General features: G+C 45.1%; 1 protein-coding gene across 1 annotated transcript in view; it reads right to left on the bottom strand.

Moving 5' to 3' along the window:
• Nucleotides 1–735: 735 nt before the first annotated feature.
• The window catches only part of STAT1 (signal transducer and activator of transcription 1), a 1,318,258-nt gene continuing 1,296,231 nt past the window's right edge, over nucleotides 736–22,762 (bottom strand). Inside the window, exon 24 of the mRNA XM_040441848.1 lies at nucleotides 736–962. Coding sequence (XP_040297782.1) covers nucleotides 942–962 — 21 coding nt within the window. The 3' untranslated portion in view covers nucleotides 736–941. The remainder of the gene's footprint in view (nucleotides 963–22,762) is intronic.

Here is a 22,762-nt window from a genome sequence, read left to right as displayed (position 1 = left end):
GACACACCAGGACTCAGTAAATAAGAGGAGTGTTCACATACTTTTGGCTCTCATAGTGTACCTCTACAGTGCTCAGGAGTAAATATAAAAAACTGGGGCCAGAGCAAAGAGTGTAATTACTGCAGGATCATATAACTAAAGCTGACTTCTCCTCTGTGTGACACCATTGTAGTCAATAGAATCAATTCAGCTCTGTTCGGGTCAGTTATGAGTCCTATCCGGTACTACTGTTATTTCAATTGTTCTGCTTCTCTAATGGAGTAGAGCAATGGAAATAGTTAGCGCTGATGTGAACTCGGCCTAAGCATGGAGCAGCATCTATACATAGGTCTGGATAGACGCTATATACAGTAAATAATATTTGCAAAGCTGTTTATTTTTCTAAATTTATAAACATTATAGCAATACATGACATACACTTTTTTTTAAACAGAAATAAACAGAACATTAAAGGGGTTTTTCGAGATTTTAAAACTAATGCCCAATCCTCAGGATAGGTCATCAGTATCTGATCGTTGGGGGTCCGACACCCAGTACCCCTGCCAATCAGCTGTTTGAGAAGGCACCGGAGCTCCTGTGACGGCCGTTGCCTTCTCTCTGCTCACCAAGCACAGCACTGTACATTGTATAGCGGCTGTGCTTGGCTTTGCTCTTAGCCCCATAGAAGTGAATGGGGCTGAGCACGATACTAAGCACAGCCACTATACAATGAATGGCGCTGTGCTTGGAAAGCACTGAGAAGGCTGTGGCGCTCACAGGAGAACTGATTCCTTCTCAAACAACTGATTGGCGGAGGTCCTGGGTGTTGGATAGGTCATCAGTACCAATATCTCGGAAAACCCCTTTAACATAAAAAGTACTTATTTACTTAAAACACAAGCATATGATTCAAATGGTTAATCTTGCAGAGAAGCCTTGATCCAAAGGAATATGAAAGCTGTTTAGCTGTTATAGGAATGCATCTGTAAAAAAAAAAAAGAAAAATAAACAGAAGTAGATTATTTTATTTGCTTTTAATGTTCTACACAATGGTGGTCATACATATTCCTAGGCCAGATATATACATGCATTGATGCAGTCTTTTTTTGGCAAAGCCACAGTTGAATCTTAGAGGGGTTGTCCCATTATAACAACATAACCCCTATCCACAGGATAGGAAATATGTTTCTGATCAGCAGGGGTCCAACCTCTGGGGCCCTCAGCTGATCACTAGAAAAGGGGCTGTGTGACCAAGTTTGAATGGAGCTGCCAGAGATGTCCGCTGTCCCTTTTAAATGGAGAAACACTGACCCCCCTTCTAGTGATCAGCAGGGGGCCCACAAGTCATACTCCTGCCAATGAGACACTTATCTACTATCCTACCATTAGGGGAAACAATCGTTGTAGTGGGGGAATCCCTTTAAATGAAGAAGTATAAAGGAAGCACTTCTACGTCTGTGCTTTCTCTTGGATCAAATTTTGACTTTGGCTAAAAAATGGCATGACCCCAGCCAATGGCCCAGTTTACACTGTGTTTTTTGATGCAGCTGTTTTGTAGCAAAAGCTAGCAATAAATAAAAAAGAGGAGACTCATAACAGTAAAGGTTCTGCAGAGAGTAGCATGAATAACTAAATCCCACAAAACACTATGGTATATGCCCTGGTGACGTCTCAATAATTAAAAAAAAACAAAAAACGTATTTTTTGGGCTTAAACACAGAATGACAAAAAATAAAACTTTACTTTTACTAATCACTATAAAAAAAAGGTCACACTGACACCAACCAATTCCACAAACTACCAAACGTATCTATCCAGAACATATTAATGTACTTTTGCAAGTACAGTAACATGCAGAAGATCCATAAACTCACATCCAATAGCCAAGTGCATTCATCCGCAACTGGCACTTATATCATATACTACAGATCCCCTTGATTATATGATCCTATAATACCTTCCCTTGCTATATGAGGTTTTTTATATTAGTTAAAGAGTTGTTCAAGATAATTAAACATCTAGAACATACACACGAATGCTGTAAAGACAAAGGTGTGCAGCGTAGTGACATCAGACGTGAGACAATTTTAATATTATTAAAAGTTAGGTTTTCTAGTTTGCTATGATACAAGAGGTTCTTACTCAAGTGACTTGTTAAAGCTGCTGTAAAGATTGAGATTATTTTTAAACTGGTATACTCATCAGTAATGGGTACATTTCCCACAAAATAATTTTCTAACCCACTGCCTTTTTTTTAGCTTTCACCTATTTTATAATTTTGATTTAGATTTACTGTGCATATTTACTGCTTGCTTATTTCAGTAACAGTGGCTTTATCCAGTTTTTAACATTTTAACCTCTTTAGTTAACTATTTAACACTGAGTGGCACTGAAAATTTTGCCCAGTCCACTGGTATGTGCAGGGCCATAATTGCAATTAGGCACCTAAGGGCACATGCCTAGGGCATTTTTTTCAATTATTTTTTCACACTTGACCCCCCTTTCCCCCACCTACTGGGTAACTTGGTCGGGGAAGGGAGGCTGCAAAGATAGCAGTGACTAATGTTCAGGACCAGCTCTGTATCTGCTACAATAGAAGAGCTGAAGGACCTGTGATGATAATATTAAACAAACTCTAGGACAAATTGCAGAGATTTATGCGTTTTCTCTTAGAATGCAAGTTTTATTTCTTATATGCGGCGGTTTAGTTACGTTTCAGCCATTCAAGGCCTTTCTCAAACTACAACAGAATACAAAAAAAATAAATATTTTCTTTATATTCTATTGTAGTTTGAGAAAGGCCTTGAATAGCCGAAATGTAACTAAACCGCCGCATATAAGAAATAAAACTTGCATTCTAAGAGAAAACACACAAATCTCTGTAATTTTTCCTGGAGTTTGTTTAATATTATATTGTTTAATTTAATTTTTATTCCTGAAAAGGCAGTGTGCGACTAAGTATTTTTTATGGACCTGTGATGATGTCTCAGTCATGTGATCAGTTCTGCAGTGGAGAGGAAAAGTGGTAGTGAAGGACCTATGAAGATGTCACTGTTGTGGTCAGTGCAGGCAGGGGCGGAGTTCAGCAGTGGAGAAGTGGCTAGCCTGAGAAACATAGGAAGTTGTAGTCTTCTACTCTTCTACTCCCTCTCTGAATTGTCCTCTAGTGTTCCATAATAATGGTCTGGACGTGCTGGGTGTTGTAGTCTTCTCATCTTACACTCCCTCTGTATATTGTCTTCTTATATCCCAAAATAATGGCCTGGACATGCTAAGAATTGCTGTTCTTTCCCCTTTCTGTAATGTCCTCGGATGCTGGTATATAGATTATAGCTTCCATTCTGTGTGTTGTAGTATCTTGAGTCACTGATATGGTGTCCTCCTTTTGAGGGTTATGAAAGTGGACACCCTAACTACGGTACTAAGTGTTAACCTGATTGGTGGAGCAGCAGTGAGTGAGCTCAGTCACACACACTCCAGCACTGCCAAGAAGGTAGCAGAAGGACTGTGATTATTATCCTGCCTGTCTGCCCACCTGTGAGAGCAGCCACTACCCCCCTGCCCCTGGGCCCTGGCCAGCCTAGAACTGAATCTTGAGCACTGCAGCAGCCACACAGCTCCCCAAAGACAGAAGTGAATTGAACAGGCCCCCAAGACCTGCAGTAAGTCTCCCTGGGGTAGGACTAATGTACCATGTGTGTCAAGAGAACTAAAGTGTATAATCTCATAGTTACATAGTTAATACGGTTGAAAAAAAGACATAAGTCTATCAAATTCAACCAATGGATAGGTGGGGACATGAATCCCTGTAGTTGCATGACATTATACAGATTATGTGCAGATTACAATAATATCATGGGTAGCAGTGCACTACCTGTGAAAGGGGTTTCTCTGAGATTTTATTTAGGGATAAGAAAATCAACTTCGGATGAAACATCCAAAGTCAATTTGCATAAAACTTTGTTTTAATACTGTATGGAGCAGGAGCTCCGTACAGTATTAGAATGTATTGGCTCCGATGAGCCGAAGTTATTGCTTCGCAAAGTCTCGCAAGACTTTGCGCAATAACTTAATAAATTAATTTGTACTGTAAAAAAACATTTACGGAACTTGGGTTCGGTTCCAAGGTACCACTATCGCACAAATACAGTCATAGATGAGAAGATTACATTCACTACAGTTCACATTATGCACCTTTCTAGCAGGTCAGAGAATAATTTTTTTTGCAGGAGTTCTACTTTAAGGTGGATTCACATTGCCCAAAGTTCGAGCAGATTAGCGGGAACACTGCGAACGCTTGTTCCTGACAATCTGCCCATCTAAATGTGCTGCCGATCATCCGTTGAATGAGCAAAAAGCTTGTTCATGGGGTGATCCTGTTGTTCGTGCGGGCACACAAATTATCGTTTCTGGGCAGCAGATTGTGCTGAGAGGACAGACTGTGGTAATATGTTGCTGTGGCAATGCAGACGGTAAACAAGTGCTGTTGCCCATTAGCCACACCTCACCCTCCTCTCATGTTTCCTCATCTTCTCCATTCCCACAGAGATTCACCTGTATTCAGGATCATCATTTGTGACAAGCAGAGAGGAGGATGAGGCAGCACTATGGCTCATTGTGGTGAAGTAACTTGTCCTCCTGTGTGATTAGGAGAGGTTTTGTGTGGACTAATAGGATGACAGCCATTTTATTTCTCCTAATGAATGCTCCTCAGACAAAACCTCACTGTGCAGGCACTGACTGGGGTCAGTGAAATGGAGGTGGGAGGAGGAGTGCAAGATTAGGACTATCAGGTCAGCGGTTGCGTTTATGTAGGAAGAAGGGGTAAAGGGAAAAGCGCAAGGGAGGCTAGTGCTGAGCTGGAACGCCCTAGTAAAAATGCCTGTTTGGTTGATATTAGAGATGAAAGCCGAGGGCCAGCAACACTGCAGCAGGGCATTTCTCCTAGCAACCAGGAGAATGCCCCCTGCAGGAAGGATGGGAAAAGGAATGCAGCAGGTTAGATAGCTGGTGGTGGTAGGGGACTCTATTATTAGGAGGACATACAGGGTCATCTGTCGTCGAGACCGTGAATGCCGAACAGTGTGTTGTCTTGGGTTCGGCATATTGTGGATCGGATTGACAGATTGCTGGGTGGGACTGGGGAAGACCTGGCGTTCATGGTACACATTGGCACCAATGACAAAGTCAGAGGGAGATGGAAGGTCCTTAAAAATGATTTTAGGAAACTAGGAGAAAAGCTCAAATCCAGGACCTCCAAGTTAGTGTTTTCAGAAATACTACCAGTGCCACGAGCGTCACCAGAGAGACAACGGGAGCTTAGGCAGTTAAATATGTGGCTCAGAAGCTGGTGCAGGAAGGAAGGGTTTGGGTTCATGGACAACTGGGCTGACTTCTCTGTCAGTTAAAGGCTCTACAGTAGGGATGGGCTGCACCTTAATGGGGAGGGTGCAACTGCCCTGGGAAGAAAAATGGTTAGATGGCTGTAGGAGCTTTTAAACTAGGATCTAGGTGGAGAGTGGGGGGTCATACTAATAAGGGGGTAGATAGTGAGTGGGATATAGGAGGGGACAGTAGGGATTTAGTGGGGGCTGGGGTTAGTCAGGAAAGTACGGAGAAGACTGGGCAGAACTATACACTGAAGAAAAATAGAACTGCTGGTAACAAGAACCTGTTACATACAAACATCAATCAAGATAACCCAAAAATCCCAGATATTTAATTTAAAATGTATTTTCACAAAATGCCAAAAGCCTAGCTAGCAAAATGGGGGAGCTGGAGGCTATGGTACTAGAAGAACACATACAGGTCCTTCTCAAAAAATTTGCATATTGTGATAAAGTTCATTATTTTCTGTAATGTACTGATAAACATTAGACTTTCATATATTTTAGATTCATTACACACAACTGAAGTAGTTCAAGCCTTTTCTTGTTTTAATATTGATGATTTTGGCATACAGCTCATGAAAACCCAAAATTCCTATCTAAAAAAATTAGCATATTTCATCCGACCAATAAAAGAAAAGTGTTTTTAATACAAAAAAAGTCAACCTTCAAATAATTAAGTTCAGTTATGCACTCAATACTTGGTCGGGAATCCTTTTGCAGAAATGACTGCTTCAATGCGGCGTGGCATGGAGGCAATCAGCCTGTGGCACTGCTGAGGTGTTATGGAGGCCCAGGATGCTTCGATAGCGGCCTTAAGCTCACCCAGAGTGTTGGGTCTTGCGTCTCTCAACTTTCTCTTCCCAATATCCCACAGATTCTCTATGGGGTTCAGGTCAGGAGAGTTGGCAGGCTAATTGAGCACAGTAATACCATGGTCAGTAAACCATTTACCAGTGGTTTTGGCACTGTGAGCAGGTGCCAGGTCGTGATGAAAAATGAAATCTTCATCTCCATAAAGCTTTTCAGCAGATGGAAGCATGAAGTGCTCCAAAATCTCCTGATAGCTAGCTGCATTGACCCTGCCCTTGATAAAACACAGTGGACCAACACCAGCAGCTGACATGGCACCCCAGACCATCACTGACTGTGGGTACTTGACACTGGACTTCAGGCATTTTGGCATTTCCCTCTCCCCAGTCTTCCTCCAGACTCTGGCACCTTGATTTTCCGAATGACATGCAAAATTTGCTTTCATCCGAAAAAAGTACTTTGGACCACTGAGCAACAGTCCAGTGCTGCTTCTCTGTAGCCCAGGTCAGGCGCTTCTGCCGCTGTTTCTGGTTCAAAAGTGGCTTGACCTGGGGAATGCGGCACCTGTAGCCCATTTCCTGCACACGCCTGTACACGGTGGCTCTGGATGTTTCTACTCTAGACTCAGTCCACTGCTTCCGCAGGTCCCCCAAGGTCTGGAATCGGTCCTTCTCTACAATCTTCCTCAGGGTCCGGTCACCTCTTCTCGTTGTGCAGCGTTTTCTGCCACACTTTTTCCTTCCCACAGACTTCCCACTGAGGTGCCTTGATACAGCACTCTGGGAACAGCCTATTCGTTCAGAAATTTCTTTCTGTGTCTTACCCTCTTGCTTGAGGGTGTCAATGATGGCCTTCTGGACAGTAGTCAGGTCGGCAGTCTTACCCATGATTGCGGTTTTGAGTAATGAACCAGGCTGGGAGTTTTTTAAAGCCTCAGGAATCTTTTGCCGGTGTTTAGAGTTAACTAGTTGATTCAGATGATTAGGTTAATAGCTCGTTTAGAGAACCTTTTCATGATATGCTAATTTTTTGAGATAGGAATTTTGGGTTTTCATGAGCTGTATGCCAAAATCATCAATAATAAAACAAGAAAAGGCTTGAACTACTTCAGTTGTGTGTAATGAATCTAAAATATATGAAAGTCTAATGTTTATCAGTACATTACAGAAAATAATGAACTTTATCACAATATGCAAATTTTTTGAGAAGGACCTGTAGATGTAGTTGGTGTGGCTGAGACATGGCTGGATTCTTCGCATAACTGGGTTGTAAATATTGAGAGTTTTACACTATTTAGGAAAGTGTCGCCAAAAAATTGAACCATAGTCTTCACAAAGTGAAAATCGATAAGCTTTATTGATAACACATAACAATTACATACATGATGGTAAAAGGCAGCACAAAGGTGGAACACAAAGATGACGAACAGGACCCAAGGGGGGGCCGAGGGGTCAGCACACCAACAAGCAGGGAAAAGAATACAAGATGGTAAACACCAAGACACCTCAGAATAATGAGCCCCAAACAATGCTACAATGGAGGCAAATATGAGGATAAAAAGGCTTGTTGATTAAAAAAGATAATGAGCATACCCTGAATGGTGTGTCGATCTCTCAGCCACCTCCTGACCCAACGCCGTTTCGCCAGTAAACTGGCTTCTTCCAGTCTGTATTTTTTCATTATTTATCTCTGTCCGGTAATAATTAGGTGACTATTTAGGAAAGACAGGGTCAATAGAAAAGGTGGTGGAGTGTGCTTGTATGTGAGGAGTGATCTAAAGACAAGTGTGAATGAGGCAATTGTGGGTGAGGATGTGGAAACCTTAAGGGTGGAAGTTAAAAGGGATATAAACACTGTAAAAAATAATACTTGGTGTAATCTATAGACCCCCTAACATCACAGAGGAGATAGAAACGCAACTGTATAAGCAAATAGAGCGGGCTGAACAGGCTGGTACAGTGGTCATAATGGGAGATTTTAATTTCCCAGACATTGACTGGGGTTATGATTCTACCTCAACCGCAAAGGGGGGGAAATTCCCAGCTGCAGGACCACTTTATGGGCCAGTTTGTAGAAGCTCATACTAGGGGCAATGCTCTGTTGGATCTGGTAATTTCTAATGATGCAGAGCTTGTTGGAAATGTTACTGTTCGAGAAACACTAGGTAATAGTGACAACAATATAATTATTCTTCCCCCTAAACTATAAGAAGCAAACTCTGTCAGGCAGAGCAAAAACACTGAATTTTAAAAAGGCTAATTTCCCTGGGTTAAGGGCAGCATTTCAGGGCATAGACTGGGAGCAGCTACTGTCACACAATAATACTGAGGATAAATGGGAGAGCTTTAAATCCACATTGAGTAATTGCACTAAAAAATATATTCCTTTAGGTAACAAGTATAAACAGCTAAAATTAAACCCTTACAGCTACTGTAAAAAGGGCAATAAAAGACAAAAAAAAGGGCATTTAAAAAAAAAAAATCTGAGGGGTCAGGTGTAGCTTTTGAAGATTACAAAGGCCTTAATAAAATCAGTAAAAAGGAGATAAAATTAGCAAAAATACAAAACGAACAGCAGGTGGCAAAAGAGAGCAAAACAAATCCCCAAAAATTCTTTAAATATATAAATGCTAAAAAAACAAGGTCCAAGCAGGTAGGTCCCCTAAATAATGGTGGGGGGTAGTCACTGAAGATAAGGAAAAGACAGAGTTACTAAATAGGTTTTTTAGCTCTGTATATACAAAAGAAGAGAAAGGAGCTGATATATGTGGTGCTGGGGCTGTTAGTACATCCAGTAATATATTCAATTGGCTAACTGTAGATATGGTCCAAGATAAGTTAAATGAGTTAAATGTCAACAAGGCTCTGGGTCCAGATGGATTACACCCACAAGTTCTTAAAGAGCTTAGTTCAGTCATTGCTGTGCCCCTGTTTATAATTTTTAAAGATTCTCTAGGTACTGGTACAGTAACAAGTGATTGGCGCAAGGCAAATGTGGTGCCCATATTCAAAAAAGGAGCTAGGTCTTTCACAGGTAATTATAGACCAGTTAGTTTAACTTCTGTTGTGGGAAAAATGTTTGAAGGACTCTTAAGGGACTATATACAGGAGTATGTGACTGTAAATAATATTATAAGTGATAACCAACATGAGTTTACCAAGGACAGAAGTTGTCAGACTAACCTGATTTATTTTTATGAGGATGTAGTGTTTCTGGACTTTGCAAAGGCTTTTGGTACTGTCCCTCATAAACGTTTAATAGGTAAAGTAAGGTCTATAGACTTGGAAAGTATAGTTTGTAATTGGATTGAAAACTGGCTGAAGGACCATATCCAGAGAGTTGTGGCCAATGATTCCTATTCAGAATGGTCCTGGGTTATAAGTGGTGTACCCCAAGGTTCAGTGCTGGGCCCTCTATTATTTAATTTATTTATTAATGATATCAGGGACGGGATTAATAGCACCATTTCTATTTTTGCAGATGACACCAAGCTATGTAGTACTGTACAGTTTATGAAAGATGGGCATCAACTTGGCAAAAGAGGTTCAATGTGGATAAATGTAAAGTTATGCATTTTGGTAGTAATAATCTCTGTGCTTCATAATGTCCTAAGTGATGTAACACTGGGAGAGTCACTTATAGAGAAGGATTTGGGTGTCCTTGTAAATAGTAGATCAAATAACAGCATACAGTGTCAATCAGCTGCTTCTAAGGCCACCAGTATATTGTAATGCATTAAACGAGGCATGGACTTGCGGGGCAGGGAGGTAATATTACCGCTTTACAAAGCGTTGGTGTGGCCTCATCTGGAATATGCAGTTCAGGTCTGGGCACCAGTCCATAGAAAGGACACACTGCAGCTGGAAAAAGTACAAAGGAGAGTGACTAAACTAATAAGGGGCATGGAGGGTCTTAGTTATGAAGAAAGATTAAAATAATTGAATTTATTTAGTCTTGAGAAGAGACGTCTAAGGGGGGACATGATTAACCTATACAAATATATAAATGGGCCATACAAAAAATACGGTGAAAAAACTGTTCCATGTAAAATGCCCTCAAAAGACAAGGTGGCACTGCCTCCGACTGGAGAAGAAAAAGTTCAGTCTCCAGAAGCGTCAAAGCTTCTTTACTGTAAGAACTGTGAAGCTGTGGAATAGACTTCCTCAGGACGTGTTCACAGAAGGAACAGTGGACAGTTTTAAAAAGGGTTTAGATGAATTCTTAAAAGTAAACAACATTAAAGGGCTTCTGTCACCCCCAAAACACAATTTTTTTTTTGGGCTTGTTAAAATCCTTATTTAACGACTATTCCCTATATAGGGCTCTTACCTTTTGTCTGTGGCTTCGTTTCCTTGAAAATCGATCATTTAAAATATGCAAATCACTTCACTACCAACAAGTAGGGCGTCTACTTGCTGGTAGCCGCCGCAAAAACCGCCCCCTCCTCCTGTTGATTGACAGGGCCAGCGATCGCTCTCCTCCTCCGGCTGGCCCTGTCAGCATTTCAAATCCCGCGCCTGTCTTCATTCGGCGCAGGCGCTCTGAGAGAAGGAGGCTCGCCTCCTCAGCACTCCCTCAGTGCGCCAGTGTCACGGCTGTATGTGGGCAACAATAGTTATACACAGTACAGAGCTACTGACTGGACCCAGAACTAGGGAGGATAACGGGTGACCCCTGTCCGACCCTCAACGCTCTCCCTATTCTGCTAAAGCACATGCCCGGATCCAAATGGCGGAAAGAGGCATGCCCACGTGCCTAAGACTAATGACCACTGTAACCCCTACAATAGTGGAAGGGGCACGGCCACCAGTGCCCTACTCAGTATATGGAGGGAACCGTGGCCACCTCAGATCCAGTCAGAAAATAAACAGGAACACAACAATGTCTGCACACTTAGCTGACGGTGTTGCAGCCGCAGAGAAGACGGATCCAAGGACAGGCGGGCAATATCCGGAGTGCTAGCTGCAGCAGAACACAGGTCCAGTGAACTGATAGCTACAAGTGAAGAAACTAAAGCCAGAGCTACAACTGAAGTGAGAACTATAATCCACATCCTATCATAGGAGGAGGGGTGATATAAAGAGAGGAAAATCAAACACATGAAGGACAGCTGTGGTGAAAGAAACCAAAAGTAAACAGAGTAGTGAGAACTCCTCCCAGCTCTAGTAGTGACATCATCACAGGGGTGGAGAAACAGAGCTGTGAGAACGTCCCAAAGCTCTGGTAGTGACAGTACCCCCCCCTCTACGGGTGGACTCCGGACACCCAGGACCCACCTTCTCAGGATGAGCCCTATGAAATGCCCTGATGAGGCGAGTGGCTTTAATGTCCGACACCGGAACCCACATCCTCTCCTCAGGACCATAACCCTTCCAATGAACGAGGTACTGAAGAGAACCGCGGACCATGCGAGAGTCCACAATTCTGGAAACCTCAAACTCCAGATTGCCATCAACCAAAATCGGAGGAGGAGGCAAAGAGGAGGGTACCGTGGGCTGGACATATGGTTTTAAGAGAGATCTGTGAAATACAATATGTATCTTCCAAACCCGTGGAAGATCAAGACGGAAGGCAACAGGATTGATGACTGACAAGATTTTATAAGGCCCAATAAACTTGGGACCCAATTTCCAGGAAGGAACCTTCAACTTAATGTTTCTAGTAGACAACCACACCAGATCACCCACATTCAGGTCCGAACCAGGCACACGTCTCTTATCAGCCACACGCTTATACCTCTCACTCATCTTTTTAAGATTACCCTGAATCTTTTGCCAAATGGTAGACAAAGACGAGGAAAATCTCTCCTCCTCAGGTAAACCAGAAAGAGCCCCTCCCGAGAATGTCCCAAACTGTGGATGGAACCCATATGCACCAAAGAATGGTGACTTATCAGAAGATTCCTGACGACGGTTGTTCAGAGCAAACTCAGCAAGAGGGAGAAATGAACACCAATCCTCCTGGTTCTCTGAAACAAAACAGCGCAAATATGTCTCCAGATTCTGATTGAGGCGCTCAGTCTGACCATTCGACTGCGGATGAAAAGCAGAAGAGAAGGACAGCCGAACCCCCAGGCGAGAACAGAAAGCCTTCCAGAACCTGGACACAAACTGCGTGCCTCTATCGGAAACAATATCAGAGGGAATGCCGTGCAATTTAACAATATGGTCGACAAAAGCTTGCGCCAACGTTTTAGCATTAGGTAAACCAGGGAAAGGTATGAAATGAGCCATCTTGCTAAAACGGTCCACCACCACCAGGATCACCGACTTCCCCGAGGAACGAGGAAGATCCGTGATAAAGTCCATGGACAGGTGTGTCCAAGGACGGGAAGGAATGGGTAACGGGAGAAGGGAACCTGAAGGCCGTGAACGAGGGACCTTAGCGCGAGCGCACGTCTCACAAGCAGCCACAAAACCCTCCACCGACTTACGAAGAGCCGGCCACCAAAATCTCCGAGCAATGAGATCCACCGTGGCTCTACTCCCGGGGTGACCAGCAAGAACCGTATCATGATGCTCCTTAAAGAGTTTGTGACGTAGCTCAGGAGGCACGAACAACTTCCCAGAAGGACAACGGGCAGGTGTCTCAGTCTGGGCAGCCTGGACCTCGGCCTCCAAATCGGAATATAGAGCAGAAACAACTACCCCCTCCGCCAAAATGGGACCCGGGTCCTCGGAGTTTCCTCCTCCCGGAAAACAGCGAGAGAGAGCATCAGCCTTCACATTTTTTATCCCAGGTCGGAATGTAACAACAAAATTGAATCTGGAGAAGAACAGAGACCATCTGGCCTGTCTCGGATTCATACGCCTGGCCGACTCCAAGTATGCCAGATTCTTATGGTCGGTAAAAACGGTGATAGGGTGCCTGGCCCCCTCCAACCAATGGCGCCATTCCTCGAAAGCCAACTTGATGGCCAACAACTCCCTATCGCCCACATCATAGTTTCTCTCTGCCGGGGAGAGTTTTTTAGAGAAAAAGGCACAGGGTCGCCACTTGGCAGGGGAAGGGCCCTGGGACAAAACCGCACCCACACCCACCTCGGAAGCATCCACCTCAACAATAAAAGGTAAGGAAACATCGGGATGCACCAAGACGGGAGCAGACGCAAAATTCTCTTTAATCTTAGAAAAGGCTGCAAGCGCCTCCTCCGACCAAGAGGAAAAATCCGCCCCCTTTTTTGTCATGTCGGTGAGGGGTTTGACAACAGAGGAATAATTCAAAATGAACTTTCTGTAATAGTTCGCAAAACCCAGAAAGCGCATCAATGCCTTCTGATTCTCAGAAAGCTCCCACTCAAGTACAGCACGGACCTTCTCGGGATCCATGCGAAAACCAGAAGCAGAGAGGAGAAAACCCAGAAATTGAATCTCCGATACCATAAAAAGACATTTCTCCAGCTTGGCGTACAATTTATTTTCCCGCAGAATCTGCAGAACCTGAAAAAGATGATCCTGATGGGTCTGAACATCAGGGGAAAAAATCAAAATATCATCAAGATACACCAATACAAATTTCCCCATTAAATGATAGAAAATACTATTAACAAAATGCTGAAAGACGGCCGGAGCATTCATCAGGCCGAAAGGCATAACGAGATTCTCGAAATGCCCGTCAGGGGTATTAAAGGCCGTTTTCCATTCATCCCCCTCTCTGACCCTGACCAAGTTGTACGCGCCTCTCAAATCCAATTTGGAAAACACCTTGGCCCCAACAATTTGATTGAAGAGGTCCGGGATCAGAGGAAGGGGATAGGGATCGCGAATCGTGATACGGTTCAGCTCCCTAAAATCTAGGCAAGGTCTCAGAGAGCCATCTTTCTTTTTAACAAAAAAAAAACCCGCGGCCACAGGTGACTTTGAGGGACGAATATGCCCCTTTTCGAGACTCTCGGAGATGTAAGTTCGCATAGCGATTCTTTCCGGTTGTGAGAGATTGTAGAGGCGTGCTTTTGGCAGCTTGGCGCCGGGAATGAGGTTAATGGGACAGTCAAACTCCCGGTGAGGAGGTAGCTCCTGAACACCGCTCTCGGAAAACACGTCCGAGAAATCAGAGAGAAATGATGGCACCGTTTTAATAGACACCTCTGCAAAAGTCGCTGTGAGACAATTCTCTCTACAAAAGTCACTCCACTCATTTATTTGCCTTCCTTGCCAATCAATAGTGGGGTTATGTCTAGTGAGCCAGGGTAACCCCAAAACTAGAGGAGACGGCAATCCGTTAAGGACAAAACAAGATATATCCTCCACATGAGTGTCACCTACAGCTAGCCGGATATTGTGAACAATGCCTTTCAGAGATCTCTGTGAGAGTGGAGCAGAGTCAATAGCAAAAACAGGTATATCTTTATCTAATGTGCAAACCTGAAAACCATGCATGGCTACAAATTGAGTGTCAATAAGATTGACGGCCGCTCCACTATCGACAAAAATCTCACAAGAAATGACTTTGCTCTCTAGCGCCACCCTGGCAGACAGGAGAAAACGGGAACTGCAGGTCAGAGGAAAAGCATCAAATCCTACATCAACTTTGCCCAAAGTAGCAGATGAAGCAGAACTTGATGATTTACCTTTTGAGATTTTTCTCTTATTATCGCTCTTAGTACGGTTCAAGAATCTCCTAGATGGACAAACATTTGCCAAATGACCTATGCCCCCACAACAAAAACAGACCATACTCTGAGGACTAAATCCTCTTTTATCAGGGGCAAGTCGAGCTAGCTGCATGGGCTCCTCCTCAGAGGGGAGCGAGACAGGATGAGGCCCCTGCACACTGAATGAGTCCGCACCACTTCCCCTAGACTGACAATGGCTGGACAGAGAGGTCTCGTTTCTTTCTCTTAGACGCCTGTCAAGGCGTACCGCCAATGACATGGCAGACTCTAAGGACGTTGGTCTCTCATGGAAAGCAAACGCATCTTTTAATCTCTCCGAGAGACCATGACAGAACTGACTCCGGAGTGCAGCATCATTCCAACCCGAATCAGCTGCCCATCTCCGAAATTCAGAACAATAAAGCTCCGCAGACCGTTTGTTCTGGCATAAAACACGTAGGTTAGATTCGGCCAGAGCAACACGATCCGGGTCATCATAAATCTGCCCCAGGGCCACAAAAAATCCCTCCACGGATCGAAGGGAGGGATCCCCTGATGGCAGCGAAAAAGCCCAAGTCTGAGCATTACCCCTGAGCAGGGAGATGACAATCCTCACCCTCTGCTCTTGATTACCAGAAGAGTGAGGACACAAGCAAAAATGGAGTTTGCATGCCTCTCTGAAACGAACAAAATTCTCACTGCCCCCGGAGAACGTCTCCGGAAGTGAGACCTTTGGCTCGCAACAGACTCCATGAGCCGGAGCAGGGCCCAATGCTTGAAGCTGAGTCATAGATTGACGGAGATCCGCTACTTCCAAAGAAAGACCCTGCATGCGGTCGACCAGGCCAGAAAGCGGATCCATGTCAAAAAAGGACGGTTTGGGTGGATTATAATGTCACGGCTGTATGTGGGCAACAATAGTTATACACAGTACAGAGCTACTGACTGGACCCAGAACTAGGGAGGATAACGGGTGACCCCTGTCCGACCCTCAACGCTCTCCCTATTCTGCTAAAGCACATGCCCGGATCCAAATGGCGGAAAGAGGCATGCCCACGTGCCTAAGACTAATGACCACTGTAACCCCTACAATAGTGGAAGGGGCACGGCCACCAGTGCCCTACTCAGTATATGGAGGGAACCGTGGCCACCTCAGATCCAGTCAGAAAATAAACAGGAACACAACAATGTCTGCACACTTAGCTGACGGTGTTGCAGCCGCAGAGAAGACGGATCCAAGGACAGGCGGGCAATATCCGGAGTGCTAGCTGCAGCAGAACACAGGTCCAGTGAACTGATAGCTACAAGTGAAGAAACTAAAGCCAGAGCTACAACTGAAGTGAGAACTATAATCCACATCCTATCATAGGAGGAGGGGTGATATAAAGAGAGGAAAATCAAACACATGAAGGACAGCTGTGGTGAAAGAAACCAAAAGTAAACAGAGTAGTGAGAACTCCTCCCAGCTCTAGTAGTGACATCATCACAGGGGTGGAGAAACAGAGCTGTGAGAACGTCCCAAAGCTCTGGTAGTGACAGCCAGCTGGTACAAACGTCCGATCATGTGGTACACAGGTCCTTATACCACAGCATCAATTCGTATTGCAAATGCCCAGGTCCTATATCGCAGTAAATGTCTGTATTGGCAAATGCTGTGAATTGATACGAATTGCCAATACAGACATTTACTGCGATATAGGACCTGGGCATTTGCAATACGAATTGATGCTGTGGTATAAGGACCTGTGTACCACATGATCAGACGTTTGTACCAGCTGACCTGATCACCTGATCCGTCCATCAGGATCACCTGACCTAAACACGCCCCCCGAGCAACGGGGTTGTGCGCTCCAAACGAAACTCACCCAGCGTCCCGGTGATTACACCTCACCTTCCACCTCTCCGTGCAAATATATGATTCATCGATTCTGCCGACACTGATACTACGGAGTGGTAAGAGTCTCATGGAGACAATCTGTTAAACTTGGCAACATTTCATTCAGACGCCAATAGGCGGCTTATGATAAAAGTGGAGTGCATCTACACGTTTTGTACAGCTGGACATTTTATGCGGTAATTGTGATATGTCTCAGGAGACTTTATACATTGGACTCCTCACATGTTAAGAGTGCCAGACCTCTGAACATTTTTGCTTGGTTATTCAGTGAAATTTTAGTGATTTTATTTAGTGGTTTTATTGAATGTATTTTTATTGAATGTATTTTTATTGAGAGTTTTTATGCACATTGTGTGATATCCTGTACCAAGTATTTGAAGTGTTTATTAAATATTCAAATACAGTATTATAGAGTATTCAAAATTTTTCCTGAAGGTGGTGTGCCTGCTAGTTTTTCTTACTACATTTTCACTTTGAACTGGGTGGGTGACCCAGTAAGCAGTGAACCCACCGTTACCCGTCCATCCGAGTGTTGAGCCTCCCTACCTTGACAGTTTTCTTCAAAATAATATCTAAGTATTTTATTTTTTTTTATTCCTGGAGAACCCCTTTAAGGTCTAAGGGACTGTAGCGAACCTCCTTGGACATGACTGCAAGAGGAAAAATTATGAAAAATTGAAGAGCCATAATACGATTGTAATAAAAGAGCTCAGAACAACTTCCTAAGAGATTAGAGTTGAATTCCAAGGTCAAAATACATCAGTGCCCGATCGCACCATCTGTTATTTCCTTAGCCAAAGTGGAAGACAACTTGCACAATGGCAAGCCGCAAGTCTTCTGGGACAATGTCCTTTGGACAAATGAGACAAAACTCAAGCTTTTTGGCAAGTCACAGAAGCTCTGTGTTCACAGACGCAAAAATGAATCATACTAAGAAAAAAACATTGAGGGTCATTTATCAAACTGGTGTAAAGTAGAACTGGCTTAGTTGCCCATAGCAACCAATCAGATTCCTCCTTTCATTTTGGACAGCTACTCTGGAAAATGAAAGAAGGAATCTGATTGGTTGCTATGGGCAACTAAGCCAGTTCTACTTTACACCAGTTTTATAAATGACCCCCATTGTGAAATACTACTGTGAAATATGGAGGAGGCCTGATTATGTTTTTGGGCTGCTTGGCTGCATTTGGCAGAGGGGGTCACATTTACTATAGTGTGTGCGCCTTATTTTAGTCTAAAAATGCTGCTTTAGACAATCTTCTTTTTTTGTTGCTTTTACTAGTGAAATTGTGCCTATTTTGGAGGCTTTTGTGCCTCGTTTGACTATTTTAATTTTTTAGGCTAATTCAGAAGTTTTCTAACTTTTGTGACTTTTTTCCGACCTATTCATGTAGGTGTGCATTTTTGCACCTGAATTTGTTGCAAAACAGTCTAATTTCTATACTACCCTGTAACAGTGGCTGCTGTGCGCCGCTGTTTCCGTGCTGCGGTCCTAGGCGCCGTGTTCTGCTACCAGTGCTCTGTCCATGTAGGTACTGTTCTGGGATCCGCTCCACAGATTCCATTCAGCCCTGGCCACAGCGTGCTTGCTGCTTGTTCCCTGGAGCACTTCCTTAAGGGACGGCATGCCAGTCATTGCACTGGTTGCCCATACAGTACAGGATTCAATTTAACCCCTTAACGACCCAGGATGAGAATGCTCGTCCTAAATCGCCGGCACTTAGCGCTAGAGGACGAACGTTCTCGTCCTGCAGTCGTTCCTCCCCCCTGCGAGCGGTGCCGCGATCAGCGGCAGAGATCCGGCTGTTACTGAAAGCCAGATCCCTGCTGCATCCACCAGCATCTGCGATAACGCCGATGCCGGTGGATTAACCCCTCATATGCAGTGGTCAGCGCTGACCGCGGCATATGGGAGGTTTGCGCTCTCTCACCTCACCCATCGGTCCCCGCGCTGCTGTGGTGGGGACTCGATGGTTGCCATGGCAGCCCCAAGCCATTCCAAGGCTTGGGGCCTGGCATGTACGGAAGCATAAGAGGCCCAGCCTCCAGGCTGGGTCTCCTAGGTAACTGTTAGTGTAAGACACTAACAGTTCAATACAGAACAATACAGATGTATCGTGCTGCATTGAAACAGGGATCAGACCCTATAATGTTGAAGTCCCAGAGTAAAAAAAGAAAAGTTTCAAGTAAAAAATAAAAATGTGTCCTTTTCCAAAAATAAAGTAAAAAAGAATTGTAAAAATAGGGAAAATACATATAGACATATTAGGTATCGTCGCGTCCGTATCTACCAGCTCTATAAACATATCACATGACCTAACCCCTCAGATGAACACCGTAAAAAATAAAAACTGTGCTAAATAAACAATTTTTTTGTCACCTTGCATCACAAAAAGTACAACAGCAAGCGATCAAAAAGGCGTACGCTCACCAAAATAGTACCAATCTAACCGTCACCTCATCCCGCAAAAAATGTGCCCCTACCTGAGACAATCGCCCAAAAAATAGAATATGGAGACACTAAAACATCATTGTTTTTGTTTTTTTTTAAAATTGTTATTGTGAAAAACTTACATAAATAAAAAAAAGTATACATATTAGGTAGCGTCGCGTCCGTATCGACTGGCTCTATAAAATTGTGTAAGGGGCTTACGGTAGTACAGTGAAGAGCCCTGGGAAAGCAGGGAATGAGTGCAGTCGGTTGTGGTGTGCCGAAACCGAGGATGAGGTAGGCCTGAGAAAGAAGAGGGCCTACCCAAGGAAAAGATATGGAAGAAATGAGTTGTAAATGAGTGGAGTGGTGGGAGGGTCAAAAGCTCAGACCTTAATGATGCAGGAGCCAGGTAAGGGGAGTGCCCTAAATAGGCTGGAGGCGGACCTCAGCCCCTCCCACAAATCCAGGCAATCTGCCTTAATACTTGTGTAAGGGGCTTACGGTAGTACAGTGAAGAGCCCTGGGAAAGCAGGGAATAAGTGCAGTCGGTTGTGGTGTGCCGAAACCGAGGATGAGGTAGGCCTGAGAAAGAAGAGGGCAAAAATGGAAATAAACCAGTTTATTGTAGCCAATTGATGTATCAATAGCTTGACCCGACATGTTTTGGAAAGCCACTCTTAACTCTTGTGTTGGATTGGGAATGTATTGCGCGTAAGCGGATGACTCCCAGCGCCCCAATTCCCTGATGACATGAGTGAGGATGTTGGCACTGGAGGCCGTGAACGTGGCTCCAATGCGAAAGGAGTGCCCTGAGTAGTTGGCTGCGTTGAGGCCTAGTTGTGTGAGGGATGACCCGGCATGGGTCATGAAGGTGGTGGTGGTGGTGAGTACCGAACCATGTAGTTGAAGTAGCGGTTGAGAGGGTAGAACTTGTGACGCTGATTGTAAGCATCCAGGACCCTGACTGGACACCATCTGTTGTGCGTGGGGTAATATGAAATGTTGACGGGTAAGTGCTGACTATTCTTGGAGTGAGGTAAGGACAGGATGTAGTGAACCATGTGTTTTGACACGTGGGAGACAAGAAGACAAGGTGAAGTTCGGGTCGTGGAGGCTGTAGTGAATTTCCCGGAACTCAGGAATCCGTAGAAGGCCAAGTAAATTGCCGTTTTGATGATGGAGTTGGTATCTGTTTCAAGAGGCGTGGCGTCCAGTAAGTCGGATAATGCTTTGAAGATATGATTGATTATGGGTAGCCTCTGGGCTGGACGTGCGGGTTCCGTTTCCTGAATCCTCTGAGTATGGATTTGATCTGGTGCGAGGACATGAAGCTGATGTTATTGGGGTGTATGATTGGCATATGATGTTGAAGGCTGGTGAGATATAGTTTGATGGTGTTGTATGACATTTGAGTTTGAGGTGGCAAAAGAAGCCAACCCCGGAAGAGACGTCATGACAAAAGGGTGCGTGATGTTGTGTTCCAACAGGAACCTGTTGAATAGTGTGAACGCTCTGTCGTATGTTCTATGTGTATTGTCTGATAGTACTAAGTGGGACAAAGACTGGCTATGCCGCATGATGCCTTCTAATCCAGAATGAGCTGTTTGAAATGATGGAGTGATGGAGGCCGTGGGTGACGCTGATGGGAGAGCTTGATGAAATGCCTGAAAATTGACGCGAGACAGATTGTCAGCTGCCGTATTGCACACCCCCGGGACATGGAAACAATGTAAGAAGAAATTATTGCAAGTGGCCAACCAAGGAAGTCTCCGCAGAAACCTCACGATTGTGAGAGATTTGGAACGATCCTGTTGATGAACTGGCAGGTCGTATGGTTGTCTGAATAGCACCGGACCGACATGTTTGCCCATGAATGACCCCACGCTACGGCAGCCGCCACGATGGGGTAGATCTTGAAAAGCGCTGAGGCAGTGGAGAATCTCTCCAAACCCCGGACCGCAGGAGGCCAGCTGCCCCACAGCCAATCGTTCCCAAAAATGGCCGCGAAGCCTGTGGTAGATGCCGCATCTGACCAGATAGAGGGGGAAGAGTCCGACGGCTGAGGGAGAAACAAGCTCCCGCCATTCCAGGTGGACAGAAATCTCCCCCACATGCCCAGACCTGCCGCAGCGTGGGCATCCAGGGACAACCTGTGCGAGTCGTGTAGGAAAAAAGGGGAGAGGTGCAGGAGCCGTGATATAAATGAGCGACCCTGAGGTGGATGCGCATGGCAAAGATCAGGGAGCCCAGCAGGGACTGCCGTTCTTTGCGGCTGCCGGTGCTGAGTTGAAGGTAGTTGTCTATGTGGGCGAGAATGTCCTGGATCTTCCCAGATCTTCCCGTCCTTGCATTGAGGCTGAATCCAACTGGTACCCAGGAAAGGTGATGACCGTGTCTGGCCCTTCTGTCTTCTTGGTGGCGACGGGTACCCCAGGTTCCTCCTCCGGTATTATGTGCGCCGGGCTGACTTCTTGGTCCTCCAGGCTAACGGTCGACGTGATCACTGGCAATCCGGCCGGCGCCGGTGACGCTGCCGGTGGTGGCCCTGCCAGGGAGAGGGTCGCGGTGACCGATTCCAGCCTCTCCAACCTGGCGTTGACTTTAGACATGGATGACATTTAGAGAGGACAGCATGGTATGTATATCCCCTGTGCTGGACTGGCTAGGTCCTTCCCCTGCCTCCCTGTTATCGATTGGCGTGCGCAGCAGCCGGAAAAGCTCTGCTCTCCTCGCCGTGGCGGGGAAGGGAACAAGCCGTCACCTTAACTCCGTCGTTATGCGCGGGATTGTCCAGGATCTGATGGGTGCTGGACTGGCTAGACCGTCTCCCTGGGTAGCAGTGACGGATCTAGCAGGGGTGCCAGGTAGGGAGAAGTTCTCTATCCCTTCCAGAGACATGGTAAAACAAAACAGTTGATTAGCTTGGGGAAACACAGGATCGTGCTGGCAAGCTAGCTAGGCTGGATGGCGAAAAAATTATACTTGCATGGTGACAGATGAGGCCCTGCTAATTTGCCAAGCGGCTTGAGAGGCTCTACCTATGATTTGGCGCGAGGGGTTAATGAGGCCACTTGTGGTAGTGGCAGGAGCGTTGGCCTCTCGGTGACTGTAAGACAGGACTAGGGGAAGGGAGTGACAGGTGAGGCCCTCTCTATGCAACACGCGAGGCGGCTTACTAACGAGGTGGTGCGTTGGGCGGGTGCCTCTGTACGTTTGAGGCGGGGTGTCGGCCTCGCGGGACCACTAACTGCTGGCGAAGCCAAGAAGGGGGTAACCTAGTGGGATGATGGTGCTCCTAAAGCCAGCACGCTGACCCTAACGGGATCATTCGAAATGTAAGGAAGACTTTTGTTAAATGAGCAGGTGAACGTACCTGGTGGTAAGAAAAAATTCTCCGGATACAAGGTAGTGCACAATACAATATAGGTTGACCGCCTGAAAAAGGGGGAGGGTAGACATAAAATAGTGTGATGAAATGTGACAATGTACATGGTACATATGCATGACCCGGAGGATCATGACGGTTGTTCATGAAATGATAGCTTGCGTCTGGTGTGAGAAGAGACCAGCGCGTGGCGCATGGCCATGCACAAGTGGGAATGTGCGTTTTGCAATCCAATGGAACGTATTGGTCTGTGTCCTTTAATTATTATTTTTTT

Source organism: Bufo bufo, chromosome 7, assembly GCF_905171765.1.
Source record: "Bufo bufo chromosome 7, aBufBuf1.1, whole genome shotgun sequence".
NCBI lineage: Eukaryota > Metazoa > Chordata > Amphibia > Anura > Bufonidae > Bufo > Bufo bufo.
Note: the sequence above shows the minus strand (reverse complement) of the source record. Positions and strands in the feature narration are given on the sequence as shown.